General features: G+C 38.8%; 1 protein-coding gene across 6 annotated transcripts in view; it reads right to left on the bottom strand.

Moving 5' to 3' along the window:
* CPEB4 (cytoplasmic polyadenylation element binding protein 4) overlaps positions 1 to 20,581 on the bottom strand; it is a 61,683-nt gene extending 41,102 nt beyond the window's left edge. For 4 of the 6 annotated variants that reach the window (XM_025435244.3, XM_049109127.1, XM_025435241.3 and 1 more), the window contains exons 1-2: positions 17,987 to 20,580; positions 1,245 to 1,326 (exon numbers count right to left, since the gene is read on the bottom strand). In XM_025435244.3, coding sequence (XP_025291029.1) covers positions 1,245 to 1,326; positions 17,987 to 19,111 — 1,207 coding nt within the window. In that variant the 5' untranslated portion in view covers positions 19,112 to 20,580. Of the gene's footprint in view, positions 1 to 1,244; positions 1,327 to 17,986 lie in introns of all 6 variants that reach the window. The other 2 variants (XM_025435239.3, XM_025435242.3) reach the window with 2 other exon arrangements.
* Between the last annotated feature and the right edge of the window lie 4,883 nt (positions 20,582 to 25,464).

The raw sequence follows: 25,464 nt of genomic DNA on the forward strand, positions 1-25,464 counted from the left end.
AAGAAATGGCAAAAATAAAGCTGACTCTGAATGAGATCATCTTTCCTCAGAAACAGAGTGTGTATCTAGATTAGAGTCACCCAACAGAATTCATGGGGAGTTCAGTAGAGATCTTCAAAATATTCTTATTTCAGGGACACCTGGGTGGCTCAGAGGTTGAGCATCTGCCTTCAGCTCAGGGCATGATTCTGGGATCCAGGATCGAGTCCCACATTGGTCTCCCTGCGGGGAGCCTGCTTCTCCCTCTGACTACGTCTCTGTCCCTGTCTCTGTCTCTCATGAATAAATAAATCTTAAAAAAAAATATTCTTCTTCCAAAGTTATCTCAACAGCTGGATGCATATTTTTCACATATTATTTTTCATCTCTCCAGACCTCAAAGAGCTCTCCTCATTAAAAAAGTTACCATTGTTGGTCTGCTGAAAAATACTTAAAAGTTTCACTGCATTAGTAATGTAATAAACCAAACTCAAGGGAAAACCAGACCAGGCTGGTCACCACTTAAAGTAAGTCTGTCTTGCCACCTTTGACCCTAGTGCAAAGCCACATCTGGCACAAAGCAGGACCCTAAGCATGGAATGAATGAATGAATGAATGAATGAACAAACAAGTGGGATGACCAAATATATCAACTATTCCAAATTTCTTTTAAAAAGCGAGCAAAGAAAAAGAAAGCTCCCCAGTATAAGTCCCTTATAACAAAGTTTAGAAATTGAGACCTGGTCAAAATGAAATGTCTTATTCAAGATAACTCAGCTAGTTAGTAATAGAATTGAAATCAGAATCCAAGTAGCATTATTTTTTTTTGACATGCTCCATAAAAAATATTTCAAAAGAAAAAACTTCATCTCAACTTTGAAACCCTTGACAATTTTTTAAAAGTAGTCCAAAAACTCTATCAACATTTGAACTCTTACCAATGTATAGTCACTGTCATGGGTGAGACGTACAGATTTGAGGCACTGAGCATTTTTTGCCTCAGACATAAAAAAATTAGTTGTAGGTTCATGTCTTTCCAGTTTACTGCCCACCTCATTGAGTAGTACTCTTATAGTTCTCTTAATTGGTATTATGATGGCCCATCAAACATATTTGAATTTTTAATGAGAGGTACATGTATAAAGTTGATGGAACTGACTACATACAAAATATGAAACCATATTTGCCATATTGCTCATGAGATTACATAGATAATACAAATTTTTAACTTCACTAAAATCAAATAGTGAGACTTTTAAAATTACCTTTAATGGAATCATTTTCAGCTCTCATAATGTCGATGAGTGAACTCTCCAGTGAATGCATATCAAACGTCCTGGGGCGATCCTGTAAACACAACAGCCACAAACCACTTTTAAAAAAACTTTTAATTATAAAAGGAGACAATAGGCTACATTCAATGGGACACAGATCAAAACGGGACAATTTTACTCCCTCTCTGTATAAGGTACATTATTATTGCATTTTACTTTTAACACTTACAAAACATCAAAATCATAAAAGTAGCCAGGGCTCAGCAAAGAGGGATTTGATTTCTAATAATTATTTCAATAAAAGTATAATTTTTACTAATAAAACAGAGGCAACTAAAACCAATTTCCATATAGTCAACAACATGAAGCAAATGTAAAATAAAATTCATAATCTTTATCTGCCACTTAAGATTGTAGTAACATGGTAAAACTTCCCAAACTTGCTCTGGCAGTTATATACTAGGCTGGCATTCAGTAGATACTGCTACTGAATAGCTATATTCAGAATAGTTATTCAGAATAGCTGTAATTATTTTTTAAGCCAAAGCGTGAAAATAGTTATCCAAGGTCCGTAAGACCACTAAGTGGCAAAGTGGTCTTGATTTCGTTGCCATTAAAATTAAAGGGAGACAGGGTGTCAACACTGTTGGTCTAAACCCTGGTTTAACAAAATGCATTTCAAGAGTGGGTGAAGAATCTTAAAATATACAATGACCCAACGGCTCCAGCATTCTTCTGGAGGAAAAGTACTAGAAACAACAAAAATTAAAGTGTAGCTTGATAAGTGAAAAGTAGGAGATGAAAACATTTTAAAATTAAACTCTGAAAGGAAGCAGTAATACAGGTTTCTGACCCACTTGAAGAATAAAACTGGTACACACATAGACACAACTGCAAGAATACTAAAGAAAAGGGGGCTCCCACAGGAATTTGACATGCAGGATTCTATAACCTTCTTTCCAGCTTTAGTTTCTCTTACGTTACTTATAACTCAAAGCTCTGGGCTTTTTAAGGAATTCACCTGATATTATTCCCCACTCTTTTTTTTTAACTTGTTGAATCTCACTTCCCCACCCCCTCAGCTAACTTTTAGAACCTTAAGGCTGATAGGGCACATTCTCCATTAGAGAGCATTTTTTTATTGACCTGACATTTCTCTCCTCTGTCCTTCTATAATGCTACTTGTCTTATTTCTCTGAAATAGGGATCACTTCTCCTAACCCTACCCCACCATGTGGATACTCCGAATGTTCACTGAATTGTTTTATGGTACCATTTTTTTTTTTTACGTCTGCAACTTCAGGAATGCAAGGACAGTTATATTTATATATAATCCATATTTAAAACAGAGAGTATTACAGGGGTTTTTTTTGGGGGGGCAGCGGGGTGATGGGTGTGCAGAGAGAAGGAAGACGGGGATCGGAAGCAGGTACCTTAATATAGTACAACTCCTTCCAGAACATCTTTCCCACTTTTGTTCCTAAGTCTTTCCTCCTCATCTTCATCTACTCAACATGGTCAATAGAGAAGCAGGAGGACACATGCCCAGAATTAGAATTTCTAATTCACAAAAAGGGAAACACCATTCTGTTTTTTATCCTTCCTCATCTTAAGCACTGAATTAAATCAAAATTCATACTTCATTTTCTTTTGGAAGCAAAGTGGATGTGAGGCATAATTTGAAAAAGAATAATATAAAATTCCACTATCTCATTCTACAGTTACTAGATTTGTCCTCTGTTCTGAAATCTATGAACCACACCCATAACCAGGCCAGCCACTGTCTCTGCTATCTCCAATACAAAACCAATCTTGGAGGCAATAATTCTCAGTGTCTAGTAACTTGCCTATGTCTTCAGCCAGTTTCCCAAAGGAAGGAAGTTATGTCTTACATCAAATGTTCCCAATGTGCACAACTCCAAAGGATGACAGTATGCCATGATACTCATCTCCTAAGCCCACAGGAACTTCCTAGCAGGTGACTTCTGCTTCAGTATTATGTTTTCTATGTGTGTCACGAGGTGAAACAGATTGAGAAGCCTTGTCCTACACTTCTGTTATCACTGTGCCTCACGCAGAAAGTGACAGGTAGAAAGCACACGTTTGCGAAAGCAACGAATAAATGAATTCCTTCAAGTAATTTTTAAATATTTAAAATATTTCTTCCCTTCTACTTCCTTAAGGTTTTTTACATTTTCCCTTTCCTGCTGTAGAATTGCAGGTTTTCATTTGCCAAAATAACTGTAATGGGTAGTGGGATGGGAGTATTCAGCTTTTTTTTTTTTTTTAATGCAACTAAAGTAAGCAACCTTGCGAATTTCCAGAACTTGAATTTTGCCAATCGCCAAATAACAAGATCACTGAAAAGAAGCAGTTGATAAAGAATATTACACAGTGTGTTTTGGTTTATGACAGCTGTTTCTATTAAGTAAAGAAGCATCCTTTTTACCTATAAGTTTCTATATGTGGTACTGGAATTCAGCAAAGCCACTTTGTAACCCACCTGCCCCCACATATTGCCTGAAACATAAAGATTTTTGCCTGACTTCTATTTGTTAGAATACACTAATATCAAAATCCTAAGTGAAATTTTTAAATTTTTAAATTTTCAAGTAATGCTTTATGGGGATTAAAAACAAACCCTTCATCCTTTTTACACTTATACTAACTTTCCTTTGTCATGATTTTTTTTTCCTTTGTCATGATTTAATACAAGAGTGACAAATCAATACCAATATACAAACTCTGATCAACTGGTATCAACTCTCAGATGCAATGTGTTCGGAAGGATTTTCAGGCTCTGTACAGATTCAGAAGGGAACAGTGTCTGGATAGACTGCTGATGATTTAAGTGCAAGGTACAGGACCCAATGGCACAGTTACCACATTCTTGCCAACCCTGACCTAATAGGTATTTATCACCACAGTCCAACCTTATTATAATTATTATAAATGATGACATTTGTATAACATTTTATTTCTTATGGTGCTTTGGCAATTCAAAGAGTTCAAAAGCCAAATATTTTGTCAAGTAAACATTCTCTTCTCAGAGAGGATCTAAAGTTTATCCTTCTTGATTTACTCCCTCTCACTGATCTTTTCCATCCAATTTTAACCTCTAATTAAAAACGAAAACAAAAAACTAAAATATAAGTGTGCCACTAGGAAGTAGGTGGAGGAGTAGGCAAAAATAAATAAATCCAAGGAATAAGAACAGCAGCACAAATGATGCTGGTTTTCCTACCCAATAAATAAACTGGCAAATCAGGAGGGTTTGGATGTCCCTATTTCATTCTTTGATTTTATCCTTTTTGATTGCTAATTGGGCCAACTATCATAATCATTCCTCTATTTTCTTGGATCTGTTTTCCAGAACGTAAACTAACTATAAAATAGAAACCTTGCTAAGTGACAACTCTTTGGATTGAACTTGAGCTGACAACCAAAATATGAGCATCAGCATAAATTGGTAGAATGAGCATTAGATACTAGGAAGCCCCAACTCCACCAGTGGTGTGTCATGTGAGCTTGGGTACTTTCATCTTCTAAACCTCTTTGCTGATCTGAAAAGGGAAAGAGTTTGATTGAATCTATAATGTCCTTTTCGTAGCTCTAAAATATATTTGTATTCTAGCTTTCCAATACCCTCAGCTTATGCTTTCCCAAGATTTAGTTTAAATTATAGTGATGATTATGGCAGAAAGCAAAACATAAATGAGAATGACTAATGAAAGCTCATCACTTTGTGCCCACAAAAAAGGTAAGGGCCAATCATAGGTAATATGAAAATGAACTCTGAGAGTATTAGAAGGACAGTTGCTATATCTTCTTATGCTATACATAATGCAAAATAATAAGCTTTTTAAATAAAAAAAATTACTTAAAATGATTTGTTGAAGTAGGATGGCCTGATTTCAGATAATAGGGCAGAGAATCCATTACAAAACAAAAAAATATCAGCAAACAAATGTGCTTCAACCCACCATCATCAGTTTCTCCTGACAGTCTAAAGGTAGAAAAATAGAACTATCTTTCATTGACTATCTAATAAGTACCTGACATTATTTTAGGTACTTTATTCATACTATCTTAATTCACCCTCAAACCTCCTTATAAATTAGATGACATTATTCCTGTTTTAATAATTAAAACTAAGATTAAGGGAAATTTCATAATTACTGCACAGACAGGTTACTGGATAGTTCAGCAGCTAGGTGGGATTCAAGCCTAAGTCTCCTTCCAAAGCAGGCGATAATTCCTTGGGTAAAGTAATGAACATGGAAGTCAAAGGACCACACTAATTAAGACATACATTTGAATAAATAAGACACTCTGCTATTAAAGGTCCTGGGAGCAGGAACGTGCAAGTGCCTAGCAAATAGTAGTCACTCAGATATTTCTCAATAAATCAAAAATACACAAAATGTATGTGTAAGAATAATACAGGAATGATATCAGAGGTACTGAAAAGATAAGAAGCCTTATCTTCCTTCTTCCTATTGAGGTGACAAAAAAGATGTGGTGCACAAATTAGAAAGCTACCACAAATGCCTTTCTAGATTATCTACTGCCAACCACAGAAGTACAAAATGGTAGTAACAGTAATAATAATAATCACAAAATCAGCAGCTAACATTTATCAACTTCTAATGCTTGATATGCATGATCTTATTTATTCCTCACAAAAATCCTACACAATTAGCTATGTTCAGTAAAATTATCCCATTTCACAGATGAAGAAACAAGTTGAGAGTGATTAAGTAACTCTATCAATGCAAAGTAAGTGGAGGGGTAGAATTTGAACCCAGGCCTTCTGACTCTACAACATGTAAGCTAAACCATCATGAATGAAAATAGAAGAGCACCAATTATCTTCAAGGCTCAGCAAAGCAAACTTGATTACCATACTTAGACCTCATTTTATTATCTTGATTGTTGTATTGAAAATATTGAGTTGCATGTCAGTTACTGGTTGGCTTTGGTTTCTGTCATCTCTACTTCACAGGACAATTTCCAAAGGAAAAACCATACAAGTCAATATGGAAATCAAAGCTGATAAAAAATAATGTTCCGATAAAACAAATTAGTATTTCAAAAATCAGAACCCATCCTTTTAATTTACACCAAAGTAATCCTGACTTCCATGGGAAAATAGGACATCAGCAAATAACTGATGACCTGACTTTTCATAATATTCCAGAAATAGCCAAAAGAAATATGTGAACCTGTTGGTTTATTGCCAGCAGAAAAAACAACTGTAGACTGCAATTATACCACAAACCTAAATCATTATCCGTCGCTTTTTTTCTTAAATATCCATCCAGATGGCTACTCCAAGCCACTATTTCTCTTACTTGGGAGCCTGTCAGGATCATCTGGAGGTCTTGTCAAATCATAGATTATCCACAAAGTGTCTCATTCAGGAGGTCTGGGTAGGGTCCAAGAATTCACATTTCTAATAAGTTTCTAAGTGAAGCCAGGGACCACACTTTGAAAAGCACTGAGCTAAGCAAGTATATTCAACAGGTTAATTTCCTTAGATACTTGGCATTGTGATTTGTAGCTGACTGGCCATAATACAGTCCAGCTTAAATATTCTATATCAGGGACGCCTCGGTGACTCAGTGGTTGAGCATCTGCCTTTGGCTCAAGGGGTGATTCCAGAGTCCCAGGACTGAGCCCCACACTGGGATCCCCGCTGGAGCCTGCTTCTCCCTCTGCCTGTGTCTCTGCCTCTCCCTGTGTCTCTAATGAATAAATAAATAAAATCTTTTAAAAAAATATTCTACATCAACCATTTTAAGGTTTCCATGTGAAGAGGTAGCCTCTACTCACAGAACCCAAAACAAAGCCCTCTTGAAGCTCTCAGATACCTAACTTGGAAAAAGATCACAAGTTCAATTTCAACAAATCAACCACCATGACCACTCTATTATTGGTCTTGTCTTTTTATACTTGAGTTAGTATGTTTTCACATCACTGGACTGGGTCTAAAACACAAAAAGTACTTAATCAAATATTACCACATTATTAAGTACCAATGTCAGAAGTCAGCTACTCCCTTTACTCACTCGCTCCCTATAAAGACAGACATTACTGTAATCATCACTTCTCAGACAGCTATGTGTCTGCATCAGTCAATGAAGATTCTCTTTCTGGCTTAAACTTTCCCTAGTGAAGAAGGGAAAAGAAAATATTTTGGTTTGAAAGGAAAGTCTATGCCAGTATGTCAGCTGCCAAAATAAATAGGAAGTTTGAAATGCCAACGAGCCCATAATTAATCAAAGGTACTATGGGTGTTTTAATCTGAGATGTGCCAAAATGTAAATGTTCTTCTTGGATTAAATATTTAAGCCCACAGGCATCAAAAATTGACTACATAGTCAACTTTCAAGATTCCACTTCCGGATGACCTTTGCATCCCTGTGCAGGCACAAGTCCTTTTTTCTCCATCCCCTCCGGATGCTGCCATTTCATATGATGTTGACAAATCCCCTTACAGTTATGCCCCCAGTGGACCATGAGGGTCACTCATCTCTCCATAGCCACACATTGCAGCATATGTGTAGCATACTCTAAGACTGTCATCATCATCACCACCATTATTAAAGTGGCTAACATGTTTCTCCTGGTTCACTGTTGTACATCTTATGTGAATTATGCATGATTTACAGACATTAGTTCCGCACAACCACCATGTAAAGTGTATGTAATTATCATTCCCATTTTGGGCAAAGAGAAGTTAGCTAATTGCTCTCAAAGTCACACAGTAAGTGGAGGAGTCTGACTTCAGAGCAGAAGCTCAGAAAAGTGGTTCATTTAAATAAGTCATTCATTCTTGTCATGACCTAGAAATTTCAATGTATAAAAAAACACCTGGCAGGTATGAAGTCCTTCATATATAGAGGGCCTGAATGCTGAGAACAAGGGTCAGAGGTTAAAGTCCAAGAGGTAATTATCTAAAGTAGAAAAAAACACATTCAGTTCAGCATCTTGTATTTCTTAACATGTTATGTCTTCAATCAGTACTTTCTCATTATGATGGCTTAACAATGAAGGCAGAATCTTACAGACTGTAGGATACCAAATGCTCCCTATAAGAACCTATAAATAAATGAATGTCTTTGGTGTACTACTCTGATTGGATCAACAGGTCCATTCACTCCCATGTGAATGGATTAAATAGCTCTCTCCAGAAAGCCTTTGAGAAAATTTTCTTTAACTCCACCTTCATTAAATAAACCATACTGATTTTGAGCATTAGAAATCCTTGAAATGATACACATTTCTTGTCACCACTTAACTGAATTTAAAAAACTGCCATTCCAGACTTGATTAGTCAGTGCCTGGATCAACAGACTCGTTCTTCTCTTGACTATTTTGTGCATTCTCACCTTGCCTGGCAGAGAGCAATAATTAAAATCTATTCTATTCCAAGGGACACCTGGGTGGCTCAGTCAGTTAAGCATCCAACTCTTGATATCTATCAGCTTAAGTTATGATCTCAGGGTCATGAGATCAAGCCCCATGTCGGGCTCTGCACTGAGTGTGCAGCCTAAAGATTCTCTCCCTCTCCCTCTGCCCCATCCCCCAGGTTGACTCTCATGTACTCTTTCTAAAAACTAATATATATATATGTGTGTGTGTGTATTTTTTTTTCTGTTCCACGACCTGAGTTTTTTTTTTCTTTTTTATTCATGAAAGACACACAGAGAGAGGCAGAGACATAGGTAGAGGGAGAAGCAGGCTCCTCACAGGGAGCCCAGTGTGGGACTTGATCCTACAACTCTGAGATCACACCCTGAGCCTAAGGCAGATGTTCAACTGCTGAGCCACCCAAGTGTCTCCACAATCTAAGTTTAAATTACCACTTACTAGACAAGTGATCTTGACAGTGCAGAATCTCTGAACCTTGGTTTCATCAGCAACATAAGGATAATAACCCTCCCTTATAAAACTGGTGAGGAGAAATGAAGTAAGGTATCTGGCAGATTGTACAAAATGCCCAGCAGTTAGTAGACCCATTTAATAAGCATTCCCTCTGCTGCTTCTCTCTCTGGTAAAATGGCAAGAGCCTGAAATTAATATATTAAATTAGATATTGTTATATCTGAATAATTCAGCTGTTCTATGCTATTTCCTGTAGCCCATTTTCATAACAAAATGAAATAGAAAAAATATTCCTCCTACTTAATCAGCTACTGAGGTCAAGAAGTCACTAGTTTCAGGAAAATAGGCAAATATTACTAAAACTCAACCCTAAGGAATGAAGTCATTTAGACCCTTCTGGCCCTTCCTCTGTCTTTGGCTGCTTACTGGCCGTCAGAGTTCCTCTGTTTCATGTCTGCTGGGCCTGATCAGGGTCCAGAGTCAGCAAAGAAAATGGTCAACAGATGCACAATCTTTATTCCTAAACTGAGGCTTGCTTGTGTCCTATAACCCATAAAATCTCTTGTGAGTCTTGAGAGCAATGTCAAAAAAAAAAAAAAAAAAAAAAAAAAGCAGCCTATGCCCACTATGCCCAGTGATAGTCTTCTTTCTGGGCCCTCACACTCCCACCCCCACAACTTTAGCTCTCAAGAGTTTCCTGAGCAGAAGGCACTTCTAAACACTCAGGTACAAAGATGTCACCAGACTGTACACATCATGAGGAGAAGGAACATGCTTGCCTTGGTCATGTATTCCCAGGATATGGGCCACTGAAAATACCAAACCTTTGTAGGTTGAAAGTGAGATGTAAAAAAGTTTGATGCAGTCCAAAGGTCAGCAAAAGGCCTCAAACCTCTAAATTCTTCTTTAAAAACAAAAACAGACAAAAATACAACAAAGATCTCCCAGTCCTGTTCTATTCTCTCTCTTTTTAGAGATCCTTTCCACAAAAGTCCATGGAAGCCTAAACCTGGAGTAAAGATAAGAATAAGCTGGAAAAAGAAAAACTATAAACAATCTCTTCCCAGATTTCTGGTCCCCAATTGATGTTTTGGCACTTTTTGGATGTCTCCTCCCCCCCCTTCTTATTTGATGGCCTAAGACCACCAGCACCCTTGTCTGCCCAGAAGGAAGGAGATGATGCCAGCTAGCACTGATGTCCTTAGAGACTAGTACCAGCTTGAGTGGTGAAATACGCTGCACAGGTGCAACAGAAATGTGGGCCTTGCTTCAGTTTTCTCACCATATTTTCTTAAAAAACCACTAGGAAATTTTGTTGCTGTTGTTTTTACGTGGGGAAAAAAAAGATTCCTAATGTTTTGGAGACACATACTAAAGCATTTACAAATGGGATGATACGATATCTGGGAACTGCTTTAAAATAACATGAAAGAGGAGAGGGTTAGGAAGAAGATAGGAGTTTGTCCAGGAGTTGATCACTGTTGAAGCCAGATGACACGCACATGGGGGTTTGCTATACTATTTTGTCTATTATTCAATATGCTTAAATTTTTCCCTAATAAAAGATTTAAAAGACATGAAGGAAAATACTTTACCAAAATAGAGAGAGGGGGAAAAAAGAAGAAAAAAAAATTGGTCATTAAATTTTTTACCAGTGTTTAAGAAAACGAGGACATCATCTAGCCTGATTCCCACTATTATTTAAGTACAGTGACTTTATTCTTACAAATTATAATTCAGTTTATGAAATTCTTTATTCATTTATTTTAAAGATTTTATTTATTTATTCATGAGAGACACAGAGAGAAAGAGAGATTGAGATTGGCAGAGACACAGGCAGAGGGAAAAGCAGGCTCCATGCAAGGAGCCTGACATGGGACTCGATCCCCGGTCTCCAGGATCAGGCCCTGGGCCGAAGGCAGGGCTAAACTGTTGATCCACCCAGGCTGCCTGAAATTCTTCTTTAAAATTAAGCTCAAACTGCCACACACAAGATATATACTGGCTTTCATATTTTAAAAATATATGCTATTTTCAAGATTTTGAATTAATATTTCTATTTGATGACCAGTAAAAACAAATGAGAAAATGAAGGATCAGGAAAGTTAGGTAGGTAGGTCATATAGTTAGTAAGTGGCAGCCCCATATTTAGAACCCAGATCTGACTTCCATACTATAATTAGGAGATTTTTCTGAATAGCAACATTCTTATGCTGACTTGTTTTTTAAAGGTTCTTACAGATGTAAAATGAAAATAGCTATTTTACTGACTAGCACTAGATGCATTCCTCAAAAACACCTGAAAGGACTACTATTAAAAGTATATTACATAATGTTTAAATATAAATATGGCTTTAAAATGTATAATACTGAAATATTAACTATAACTTAGTTTAGATATATATAAAAAAATGATTGGGATACTTCTGGTAAATATTCAGCAAACAGAAATTGCCCAATCCAAATACTCTACAATATGAAAAGTACTTATACAGATTAAGACTTTGAACTTTAATAATTCAGTTTGCAGACATGAGGAGAGGACCTCTAAGTGGCTGATGGAGTTTCCTTCTTGACATGTAATGAGACCTGAATTCTGCTACCCAAAGGATAAAGTTTGCCTCTTGTGGTACCATTTTGCCACGGAAATTAAACAAGCACACACTGCATACAAGCATACAAGTAATACATTTATAAATGTGACTATTAATGTCTGAAAACACCATTTACACATTGTTTTTGTATACAATGTGGATCTGTTAAAGTTGGATCTGTTAATTTGCCTTAAAGTTTAAAACAGCTCATGATTAAAATGACAGGAAACTATCAGTTGCTAATTTGTTTATGATGAGGGGAAAAAAGCATATTTAGTATCATTCAGGGATTAGCACAGATCAGAAATACATTATAAATCAAACCAAAATAACTTTATGAGCTATCTAGTCTTGTCCCCAGTCTATAACATACGAGGTGCTCAATAAATATGTATGAAATAATTAAAATATAAAAAATAAAACTGAATTCCAGGATAATAACTAAAATATACCCAATTCAAATCTATAGTACCTTTTCCTATCTCTTAACAAAAAAAAACCAAAAACAAAAAAAAAAACAAATTCTTCTTTGAAATAGTCTCTTTAATGTATACAAAAGCAATCAGATGTTCTAAATTTCTTAAAATAACCATAGGCAAAATCTTTCAAAATACGGAAAAATACAGTCTGCCAATTCTAATGAAAGTTTAGATATATACATTATAAAACTTCTCAAGAAAACTGATAATTCTGCTAAATGTTTTATCTGTCCTAAGTTGCATCTAGCTTATTCTAAAGGAGTAATCTAAGAAGTAAAGTATATAGAAGATGATAAACAAAACAAAGGACTGTTCAAAATCTTTCATAGATATTGTGTTTGCAATTAATTTCATTACTTTACATATTTTAGAGGGCCATACTTGAAATTTATAGAAAATTTAAGCTACCTACTATGGCCACATACTTAAGATACCTCACAAAAACCCTTCACTATTGGGTATTACTATCTTGATGAGGTTTTCTTCCTGAATTTAAGTGATTTGCTCAAGGTCACACAGCTAATTAGAGTGCAGAGTCAAACTTAAGTCTGCTTGGATCCAGAGCCTATACTTCACGCTACTACATGCTTGGCCTCATAAAATAGACTTTCTCAGTAATTAGCCAAGTTTCACCTTCAGAAACTGATTTAAAATAGGACTACACCTTTATCATTCTATCTACTAAGAATTTTCTGAAAATCTGAAAGTGGAACTCCTGTTTCAATAATACAAAATGTGATGAGAATCGTTACTAAATTTTAGGTAAAACAATTAAATATTGCTATAACTTTATCATGGTAAAAATATACTTTCATTTCTGTAAGAATAATTTTCTTTGAACAATTAAATATAAAATTAGTTTGTCAGGAAATATTAAAACAAATGCTCATATTATGGGCTCCCTACCTTAAAGAAACACATTATACACATTATCTTATCTGTGATGGGACCAGAAACTGATGTACAATGTAGTGCTCAAAAATGTGATCATGGATCTTCAAGCTTATTTTCCTTATAGCAAGATAAAGTCATAACATAATAAATATAGGCCATAAAATTTAAACTAGGCATATATTAACTTTAAGACTACTATTCCATTTCTTTCTCACAAACGCCAACAAGGATTATTCTCAAAAGCATGAACCATGATCTAAGAGCATCTTTCTAGTTGTAACTAGCAACAAACATATTCACTCAGCTTGCTATAAACAGGTTTTTCCTGAAAGATGTGGAACAATGTGTTGATCATATTCCATGGCTTCTGTGAAGACAACAAAAAATAATAAAAAAACTCTACTCCACCCAAGTTTTGATTCCATTAGAAAAGCAATTAAACCTAGTTAAAAGGCTTTCTACAAAAAGGTGTAAAATTGTGTCTGGTATGCTTTTCCCAAAGTTTTTCCGGTATCTCAATTCTGCTGGATCCAAAACCATCCAACTCATGCTTTATAGTTAGAAAAATTCATTTCCCTTCTTCTAAAATAAATAAATACAAAGTCAAAGAAAATGTTTCCCCTACAAAGATCCCTCTCAGGACTATATTAAAAAACAAAAAAGTGTAACAAGGTTGTACTTATAGACAATTGTAATGATTCACCATGACTTTCAGAACTGAAGCAATACAGTAACTTTCTGTTTTCAAATATAAGATGCCATATATAATTTTAAGGATCGATAAACTGACAACACAAGTAGAGTTATTAAAGTGACATGAATTACTTGCCTGCTTAAGACAATGTAACAAATCCATGGTGACTGTGTCTAAAGAGCAAACGGGCTCTAAATCCCAAAATGTCTCCCTATCAAGTTTTAAGATGGTCTTTGTGACTAGTGGAGGTATGAGCATAATCGAGCTGAAGATAAAAGACTATCAGAATATATGCTATACAAATTCTCCTTTACTTTCCTGTAAGGACAGAAGATCTAGGCAACCCTCCAAAGAAGTGCTGTATTCAAATAAAATTATTGGCAAGTGCCCCAATATATTATTTGGTTTGGACATGGGAATTCCAGGATGTTTGGCAGGACACAGAGGATTTTTTTTCTCCCTAATGTAAGGGTCAAATCATTCCTTTAGTCACATGAATATGGACCTTGTTTCTTCATTTTGAAATTGGGACAATAGAACCAAACCTCATAGGAAGTAAGATAACATGTGAAAGTACCTAGCTCAGTGCCTGGTATATAGTATGCACTAAAAATAGACAAAAAAAAAATTGTCTATTTTTTCTATTTTGTCTATTATTTTCGGTTATTTTCCACTTTCAAAACTTTATCTACAATCAGTTCTTGATGATCATACATCAATCATTCAAACTGTAAAATGTTTCCTCTCATCTTGCTTCTGGAAGGCATTCCCCCTCCCTCTTTCCACACACTTGTATTATGTTTATGTGAAGAGGCTATGTAATATATTGGTTAAAAAGCCAAATCCTGAAGAAAAAAAAAGCTAAATCTTGTGTACAAATAGTAATAATAATTTCCACCTCATAGGATTATTGAATGAATTAAATGAGTTAATAAATATAAAACATTTAAAAATCATACGCATGTTAGCTATTATTCAATATATATTAATTTAGTTGTATGTGAAAACAGGATTTGAGGCATGTCATTTGAGTTCATATAATGAAAACTAAGCAAAAAAAAAAAAAAAAGAAAGAAAAACTAGAAAAAGACTTAATTTTTTTGTGATATAAAAAAAGTCCCAAAATGTAATGCCTTGCCGTATCAGTTATTTAGAGGATTTTTCATGTTTGAAATCTCTGTTCTTGCTCCACAAACATAGGTAAAAGAGAATGTTAAGATTGGACAAAAACACTAACTAAAAATGTTATCATTAATTTTAATTCACTGTATATAACCAAACTTGCATTAAACAAATGTAAAAAAACATTCTGATTTATTTCAAAATAAACATTGCCCAGTGTTAGTTACGTATCAGGTAAATTCATTCCTTTCAACATAATAGAACCACGCTGGCCTTTAATTGAATATTAATATTATAATGTAGCCATGTAAGGTGGATTCTGTAATTTTCGTGGTATATTTCCAGATCTCTCTATAACACCTAAGGAATTCTTTACAATAGCCATTAAAAACTAAATTACTAATATCTGTAAAATTTCTTCCCTAAAATTAATAGTGCTTAGGGTAATAAATTTAAATAAGATGGCAGCAGTTCGGAAAGAGTATGGTTGTCATTGCACCAATCTCGATTTCACAGTAGCTCACCTCAGAACCGTAAGGAGATTAGGCATCACCTCTGTCACCCCTCGAATTTTATGAAGAAACTGAGGCCGCCAAAGGCTTTGATACTGATAGGGCCAAGAGCACAACCTAGGGCTCGAGGCTCCCAGTCAAATAAATGTTCCAAGTTTTTCATATCAACTTTAACCAAGTAATTCATACCAACCCAAAACTGTATTGTTTCTTTTTTGCCAAAAAACAATTCAAAAGAGTAATTGTTAAAACACACACACAGGACTACATTCAAGTAAGTATACAGTACTCAGTTTACTAACTTCTCATGATCTTTTTTCAAAACCCAAACCCTATTGTGACTTTCAAATTACCCCCACACTTGGTCTTGGTTCCTGAACCCTCTTCCCTTTCCTAAAAATGGTGGGGGATGATGAGCAGAAATCAACAATTTACTTTCTAATCCTACCATATTTGAGCCAGGTATATTGACTCATCCTTTTTCCATCCTCAGCATAACAGACAACAGTTCTACAGGAATAGTTTCTAGCAGTATTTTTTAGTATCAATCTTGGTCGATTTTATTATTATTTCATAAACCAGCTTAATCTCCAACCGATCCAAAAGATTTCACATGTAAACACATTCCATCAGCCCCCCAAAATGTTGATAATATGCATGTGTATAATTTACTCATTTTCTGAAATTTTTGTTTTTCCCAAAGCAAACCTTTATCAAAAACCAGTAAACTGAGAACAGAAAATAAGCCATGAGGTCATAGAAATTCATTCTGTCAGTGTACTGTAGCAAAATAAAAAAAAGTGTTCAATTCTGAGCCAATCTTAATCCAGGTAAGTCATCTTAGATTTTAAAATTAGCAACATATGAGTAATTCAAAAAAGTCACCTTTGCACTAACTTTTCTTTAAATTTATGTTCCAAAGAATATTAAAAGCGATTTTTAAAAAATAGACTTCATGAAATTGCCAGTGTCTAAAAGCCTTCCCACTAATGCAAGATAATTGCTTTTCAGTTTGAGTAAAAACCCTTTTTAAAGCAAAAGCCAACAGCTTTTTTGATATTTAGGCAAAAATTATTTTTAAAAATCTAAAACTAAACTTGATCAAATACTTTAAGATACATTCTAACTATTCTGCCCGAATCCTTCAAGAAAGGGACATTTAATTCCTTGGACATTTAATAAGCTTCTCTTGGCAAACTTGCCTTAACAGTAAACAAATTATTAATCAAAACAGATAATTCTGCTTGTACTGATATCGTATTTGGGAACACTGAAACTGGTTTGTAATCTATTTTAGCCCTTGCAGAAAGAGCTCTAAAATAACCCTCTATCTGTGGTGCATGTGTATATATTATATATACATGTATACATGTATACAGATACATATTTTAATCCTTGTTTTTTTTTTTTTAACCTAGAGTTTGTACTCTTAGCAGCTGTGTACTTTTGGGCAAGTTACATCTTTCTGATACTCAATTTTCTCATCTGCAAAATGGGGATAATAGAATTTACCCTGTGGGGGTCATTGAGAGGACTGATTCAATGTTAGGTTATTATCCCATATAAATTTCCTAAACACATATAAACAATCATACCCCCAAAGTATATGAACTCAGTGGGGCGTCTAATGTTCAATTAACTATGAAATTCCCTTTATTTTATATCTATCAACTAGACCAGCTGTTTATTAATTCAAAAACATCAAGCCATGTGACTCATGCAGAATAAGGATACACTGGTGGCAAGAAAGACAAGTGATCTTTGCCTGGATCTATTTTTAGGAATGGTTTATCTCCACCCCTAGTGTTAACACTGGAAAATAAACAAATGGATGAAAGGCATCATAAAAGAGTCACTCTGAGATCAACAGTTTCATGGTATTTGAAAATAAATGGGGATGAAGAAAACATTTAGATCATTTCTGTACCAGTCCTTACTGACATAGGGCAGGCTGGAATTTGCAAAGAGGTTTAAGAGGAATTGCTGAATTGATGAATTCAGACTGTTCAGACTGCAAGGTTCAAAGAGGTTCCAGGTTTAAAATGTAACCAGTGAGAAAACTATAATTCAATAGTTGGTTTTCAGCGAATCACTACCCTACAGTGAAGAAAAAAAAAATGATTTTTTTTTTGTTATACGGTTACTTCATCTGGGCAGAAAATGATCATCAGTTTCCACAACGAAGTATATACTTATATCTATATATTATTTTTTCTCACCTAAAAAAGTAGGGAAAAACCAGCCCTGATGATCTTGTCAGGCTTAAAAGATGTTATAGTTAATAATTATGACATCACCAGCGACCTGTTTTCAGAATCATGCCAATTCATACTATTATCATGGAGACGATTACAATTAGAAATTTATCAAAAAACAGCTAAGTATTTTGTTCCAAATTATACTCCTGTCCTGCCATAACATTTGGTAATTAACTCATTTGCTAAGAAGAGTTCTGATATGTACATAGACCATTCAAACTCTCTTAAACAGATATTACACCACGCAATTTCCTTATTCATCTTAATCTATTCATGGAACATAATCTTACCGGAAAAGGAAAAATGTTGTCAGCCCTGTTCAAGCTGTCTTCCATCCAGGATTTAGGAGCAAAGGCAGAGCTGGGGCGAGCGTACTTCTGCAGCTGAATATGATTGCTTGCAAAATTTTTCTTCAAAGGCGAGATGGAGTTCAGGGGCGTTATTCCTCCATTCAGCCCTCTGCGGTGATCTCGGCCTTGGGAACCTCCCCAGCCACCATATCCACCACCTCCCGGGCTCCACGAAGAAGACGGTGTAGGAGAGGGACTCTGGTAGCTGCTCCATGGAGAGGGGGGTTTGTTAAGATTATTCGCCAAATGAGGCAGCTGGTTAAAAGCAGCATTTCTATGTGTGAAAGGTGGGGGATGGGGACTGGCAGGAGACCTCCTCTGCTGCTGATGCTGGCTGTGATGATGCTGGAAATGAGGGTGATGAGGGTGGTGCTGTGAGAGAGGCCCGATCTGAGGGGAGAAGCTGCCTCCAAAGCCAGGGCTGACATGATGGGGAAAATTTTGAAACAACAGAGCACCGTTATTAGCTGAAGCAGCCGGGACCCCTCCCTGGTGAAAGAAACTTGCATCTTCATTGATGATTGTAGAGGAAGAAGGTGCTATCGCTGCTGACCAGTTACTGAAACCAGTAAGAGACGATGCACTAGACGTCAAGGGTTGGGTTGAAGTACCTAGCCCCGTGGCTTCTTGATAATCAAACCCTGTCAACACTGGTGACTCAATTCTTATTTTCTCCTTCCCATTGCCATTTTCTGAAGAATTGTCCCCTTGATTTTCTTCTGATTTTGCCTTCTCGGATTCAGGCAGTATTCCAGCTTCCTGACCTGGACTGGGGGAGAGCTGCTGCTTTTCTAAAGGGTCTTGCTGTTCCTGTTGCTGACTTTTTGCTTTTTCCGACCCCAAGATCTCATCCTGAATGTTATGGGTAGCTGGAGCAGGAAAGAGCCAAGCTGACCCGGCACTGCTGCCATTGGCAGCTGTGTTATTATTTATAAAAGCAGCAGGGCTGGGGGTGGCATTTTGGTGATGGTGTGGAGGCTGCAGATGTGGATGGAATCTGACTGGAAAAGCAGATTTATTCCCAGTATTGCTTTGCACTAGCACTCCAAACCCGTAATCCCCCATTTATTATTTTTAGGATCAGATTCTTACAATAAAAAATGACAACCTGATGTCTCACGTCTTTGTATCCTCTACCCAAAATTTAAGTCGTTTGTTTGAAATGTCTTATTTATAGCTAGCTCAAAGATCGCAGCTTATCACTTGAAATAGTTCTGATTTGGAATTCTGGTCTCTGAAAGAAAATAAAAACTAAAAAAACAAACAAACAAACAAACAAACAAAAAACTCTTAAAACATTGACATGAATCCAACTGGGCTTATTTCTAGGAGGGAATAAAAACGAAGAGGGTAAAAATCAAGTCTTTGGTTAGTAAAATAGGCGCTTTCTTTTTCCAAAGGAAAATGTACATGAATGACAAAAACACAGCTTCTCAAGCATCTATGGATGTAGAAGAATAAGCATTGCGCGGAGTAAAAATATATATATATATATATATATAATTTAACAATCACATATGGTCTTCCTCAGCAGTTTAGATTCACTCACATAAAAATTAGAATAGGGCTAAGAGGAGAATACGTTCTTTTCTTGGCAGCTTGGTTAAAAAAAAAATCAGGAATAATTTAAGAACATTATATATTATATATTTATATATATAGATTATATTAGGTTATCTGGGGTGGGAGGTGAATTCCTGGTTGCGGGAGAGGAAATCAGCATTGACTAATGGAAAGATGATTGCAGGGAGGTTTCTGCTGTTCCTGGTCCTGTTTCTGCTCTTTCACGGGGTGCAGTTTTGGCCTCTGGGGCTGTTCCTGAGGCTTCGGGTGCAGATCTTGCTGCGGTCGCTGTTCCTGGGCTCCCCCCGGCCTCCTCTCCCCCATGAAATGTGCTGGAAACACCCGTTTCTCCCTCTGGCGGGGGGGCGGGGGGGCGGAGATCGCGATCAGGAAGGATTAGCGAGACTCGGCGAGGGCGAGGGCGAGGGCGAGGGCGAGCTGGCGGCCCGGGGGTGCGGGGGCCAACGGGGCGACCTGGAAGGTCCTGCGGTTTCGGCCTCTTCCCCTCTCTGCGGCTCCGGGGTTTTTTTCCCTCATGGGACCCAGGGGCGGTTTGTTCAGTTCTCTCAGTTCGATTCTCCGCAGGGGGAAAAAAAGAGGAAAAAAAGGGAAAACCCACTAGTGTAGTTATTCTAAAAGAGAAGGGCCTCCCCCCTTTGTGCTCTCTCTTTTTTCCCCCGGATTTTAGAGAAATCTATAATTTAGAAGGCTTTTGTTTCTCCTCACGGTTGCTGGGCCGTCGCCGCCGCCGCCGCCGTCGCTTTACCCTGGTCCCGCAGTCCCCGCTGTCGTTGCGGACTCCGCCTGGCTCTTCTTCTCTCCTTCTTCCTCCTCTTCCTCCTCCGCTGTCGCCGCCGCCGCCGCCGCCGCCACCGCCTCCCGGTGCCCGGGTCCCGCAGCCGCGGCTGAGTCCTTCTCCTCAGGACCTAGCCGAGTGAAATGACAACCAGCTGGAAAGACCGAGAGACACTTCCGGTTCGATGAGGGCGGGGTAGGGTACCGAGGGCGCCCCGCCCACCTGCCGAACTACCAATCAGCTGTTAGGATTTAGACTAGGCCACGCCCCCGGCTCAGGTTCCCTCCTAGGAAGGTCGAAAACTTACCTCCAGAGACGCCCCTTCCGTCTGCGCCTCGCCCAGCGAGGCCTGGTGCCTGGAACCCGCTCCCCTACCCAGAGTGAGCGCGGCAGGTGGCCATCTTTAGTGTGGGCAGAGGGACTCCTTCGCAGTTTCTCTCCGTTCCCCACGCTTTGCAGGAGTTGCAGATAGGGATGCACGGAAGAGAAGGGATCCCTCTAGCACTGGGAAAAACTGTCAGAGTCTTGGGGATCCAAGTGGCGGCCGGTGAAACCACGGATGAACGGGAAGCCTGCCCACAGTAAAGGTGGGTCCCCAGGCGTCACGTGCTTTGGCCCGAGCTCCGCCCCAGAGGGATCTGGAAGGGGAGGCGGGTCTCCCCAGCCGCTGTGCCGTGCCTAGAACTGCGTACGTCCTTGTGCTGGCTGTATCCCCCGCGCGGACTCTCCCTTCACCTTCCAGGCCCCCGCCCCCACCCCCCAGCCTGGCTTGGTTGCCCGCCTGGTGCAGCCTCTCAAGCACAAAGATAGAGCTGCCGTAAGCGTACGTGGTGGAGCCCTCTTCCCCGTCCTGTTCTGGTCCACCGCACGGGCTGTACCAGAGGGACATTGCCAACACGAAAATCTCATCGTGGTCCTCACCTGTTCAGATCTCTTTCTGTGGACGAGTCCAAACCCCCTAGTCTGCTAATCAAGGCCTTTCCGCTCTCTGGCCAGTGCATCTTCAACGCCTCATCTCCGAACAAATGCCCCACGCTAAGCTGCTCCAAACGTTTTGACATGCCCTTTCCTTTCTTCATTTGTTTCGTTTTAGGAATCCGTTCGAAAGCTACCCACTCTCTCTCAAGTGCATCCATGGCTCCTGAGTCCTGTGTCTGTCTCTCATGCTCGTTCATCACGCTGTGGTAATGGCTGCTTCTGTCGGCCAGACCTGTGCTCCGCCCTGGGCTCACTGAGGAGAGGACCTGGAGGAGGCATTGCGGGATGGCTGCTGGAAAAAATGAACCAACCAACGATGGTGAAGTTAACCTTGAATGACAGTCGCTTTTCCAAGTCCGAATTATTTCATTTCTTCTGCTGTTTGGAGTTCTCATCTCTCAAACTTGGATGGGCAGGTCTTCCTTAGCCGCGCGGGTGGGCGTCTTGTTCACCTTTGCACATTCCCACTTACGACCTCCATCAGGGACTAGGGTAATGCCTTGCTCTCAGCACATGCTCTACAGACGTGAACGTTTTCCTTTAGTAGGAAACAAGAAATGAAAAATGAAGAGAAGGGCAGCCCCAGTGGCTCAGCGGTTTAGCGCCGCCTTCAGCCCAGGGCGTGATCCTGGAGACCCAGGATCGAGACCCAGGATCGACTCCCGCATGGGGCTCCCTGCATGGAGCCTGCTTCTGCCTCTGCCTGTGACCCTGTCTCTCATGAATAAATAAATAAAATCTTAAAAAAAAGAAGAGAGAGAAGAAATCACAGTAGAGCCAGAGTAGGAAAACAAAGAGAGACCAAAGACTTTTAAGAAGAATCTTAGGAACAAAGGTGGTTTCCGTTTCATTTCTACAGCCCTCCCTGAATGGCCCTAACTTATTCTGCCTCAGTCTCTCAATCTGCTAACGGTTCCATGTACAATACCTATTTAGAGCCTTAAGAAGTGGTTTTTATTCTCTTTTCTCACATCACGACCATGAATCTTACCTCTGCAACTGTACTCTGAGTTCTTTGAGCGTAGGGACTGGGTCTTACTCTGCTGTTGGACATACCTGCAACTGGACATACCTTGAGACTTGCTGGTTCAGTTAGGTGTCATTGCCAACAGAATGGTTTCCCTGACTGCCCCTCTCTCTAACATATTGTAGATTCCTCTCTTCAAATTGCTGCTAGATGTCAGTAAGTTAGTTTCTTAAGGGCAGAGGTTTTATCTGATTTGTCTTTGTAGCCATAATGGCCAGCCATAATGGCCAGCATAGGGTCTGGTACAAAGCAGACTGGGAACATGCTTGTTGAGTGAATGAATGAATGAATGAATGAACGTTCAGTACCCAGCGTATGGTTGAGTCTTTTGCAGCTACCAATTCTCAGTGGCTAAAATGGCAGCCATGACTCGGAAGAAAAGGGACTATCTTTGAAACCCAATATTGTAATTTGAATCCTACCCCTGCTACTTCCTAGTTGCACTGCCCTGGGCTTTACCTCTATGAGCCCCTAGTTCCTCATAGATAAAATGTGAATGATATTTCCTGTCTCACTGGGTTGGTAAATTATATAAACTACATGTGAAGTGTTGGGCTGAGGTTTTGAAAAAAAAAATTAGTTCCTTATTACCATATGAAGCATAGAGAACTTGTACTTCACAAGTGTCTTTGCCTAGAAGCAGCTGTGTACATGACTGAATCAGGAACCTGTGTTGGTTTGTAGATGGAGGAGGCACACCCGAGTCCCAGTCAGGGTGCTACTAGGTCAGCTTGATCTTTTAAGACTAAGTCAAATGTGGGCAGTAGGTTTGGGCTGAAATGAAGCTAAGATGATCACTATAGACATCGGGCTGCTGGTTAGGGAGTAGGAGCATGGGAGAGGGAAGGAGAAAACAATTCTTTTGGGTTAGTTGTCAGCTCAGAAACCCAGGATACCCAGCTTGGGACTGCCCTCCTTAAAAACATTCTGGCCACAGAAACCAGTCTGGGTAACCATGACAACAATTCAGCAGCTCCATTTAGGATCTCCAAAGGGATCTACAGTTGCAGATGAGTGCTGGCTTGAACGCTTTGCTGGCAGAAGAGAGCTACTCCGTGAAGCATTCTCACTGGGAGCCTTTCAGGTTGCGGAGAAGGCAAGCTCTGTCCAAACATTAAGGTACTACCAGATAAAAACAACAACAAAACAAAACAAACAAACAAACAAAAACCCTCCCTCCCTGTCCAGCAAGAGGTTGACACACCTTCAGAGAACTTGTAGACTAGTGAATGCAAGTACCCTGCTGGCTATTGCCCGGCCCCTCTGGGGTCAGACCCCAAATCCAAGCCTCCCAGGAAGCATGGCTCTAATATCTCCTTCACCAGCCTCTTTTAAAGCTTGGCAGGTGATATAAATCTCATCTCATAATCACACAGAATGAACTCTGCCCCATTCCAATTCTGATGTCCTCCACCACTGCCCTTGATGCATTTGTCAGCATTCTCCCAACAGCACACACCCAACTCCCCAGGGGCCTGCCTGGTGACTTTAGTAACCAGGGCTGCCACCCAAGGCCACTCATGCTGTGCACTAAACAACTACATAGGGCACCACAGACTATTATGTGAATATCACACCCTGGAGTTGGACAGTGTGGCAACCCTGCTTCAGTTCATTTGAGTAAAACAGAGGCACCTTATGGAAATATGACACCCATACAAAAAAGCGACTAGATACTACCATAAAATACATGAGCACATGCTCATTGCCTGCAGAAGTATTTAAAGCAATTGGTCCATTTATAGTTTAGAGTCGGTGGCCCAGGAGTTTTCTGTGATGGAATTGAAGGACACAGTGTCCTTGGTGTTGCTGAGTAGTGAGCTGTAGCGAGAAGACAAGTCTGGGCAGGTCCATGGTCCCGGTCCCTAAGAGATTAATACTCAGCAGTTACTTTGCTTAGCTTCATTAATAAGCCTTCTAATGTAGGGTGGAATATATCTTTTACCAAAATTTTTAAAAATGTAACAATAATATTCCAATGGAGGTCCTATGAAGGTAGAGGAAGAGAGATGAGTGGAATTACCTTTGGAGTATCTTCTTTTCCAAAAGTGTCTGGACGCTCACTCCCAGAAGGCAAGCTGAACAGAAACAAAACCAAGTCTTGAAAGCAGGTTGTATTAAACCCCACCTCTGATCTTCACCCTGTTTTAATATTGAAAGGTGTGCACATTTACCTAGAAAACACTACTGTGTTTGTGGGTTTTTTACAGTTAATTTGCTGGGTTATATTTCCCTTCTTATTTGTTCTTTTATAATCTGCACAAACCCTTTGCATTTTAAACACTGTTTTCCTCCTGCTTTCCCATTTAAGGTATTATCATTAACATAGAGTCCATAGTTAACAAGCCATTTTGGTGACTGGTGAAGCCAGTTCCTCCGATGCATTGTTACTGAATAAATGGCTTGGAAAAGTCCAAGACACAGACATGCTTCACTTGAAATTGTCTTATTCTGGCAAAGATTTTGGTGACCAGGTATAGGGGGCTGACCTTCTAAACTGTGACATGCATCACATGGGATGACTTGGGTTCTTTAGTGCCTCAGCCACCTGTGTGGATAGGCTGCTGACGTAGATTACTCCTTGCTGTTTTGATTGGGTACACTTCACTTCCCTGCACCAAACCCTGGCCATGCTGTTGAACAGCTGCCATCTTACACCCTTGTGGATAGGCTTGGAAGATTTTCACGTGTGATACTAGAAAAAGAATAGCCTTTTCGAGCTTGCAGAGATGCTTCAGGGTCCAGAGGTCAGAGAGCTAGGAGTCAGAGACCAAAATTCTAGCTCCAACATAGCTGTAAACTCACAAACACTGGTTCAATTTGTCTGATGATTTCCTTTCAGCCAGAAGTTTTACTATCTAAATAGTTTCACTTTAGAACCTTTAAGCAATAAAGGTTCAAAGAAAGGCATCTATAAAATTACTATGTTCCTTTTATGTCCAAATTTCCTGGTTCCTTATTCTTAGAGTATATTTATTTCTAAAGAACAGTTAGAAGAGTGGATTCATAAGCATCCAACCTCACACTTTAGTGTGTTTCGGTCCTTATAGGAGC

This window comes from Canis lupus, chromosome 4 (genome assembly GCF_003254725.2).
Source record: "Canis lupus dingo isolate Sandy chromosome 4, ASM325472v2, whole genome shotgun sequence".
In the NCBI taxonomy this organism is placed as follows: Eukaryota; Metazoa; Chordata; class Mammalia; order Carnivora; family Canidae; genus Canis; species Canis lupus.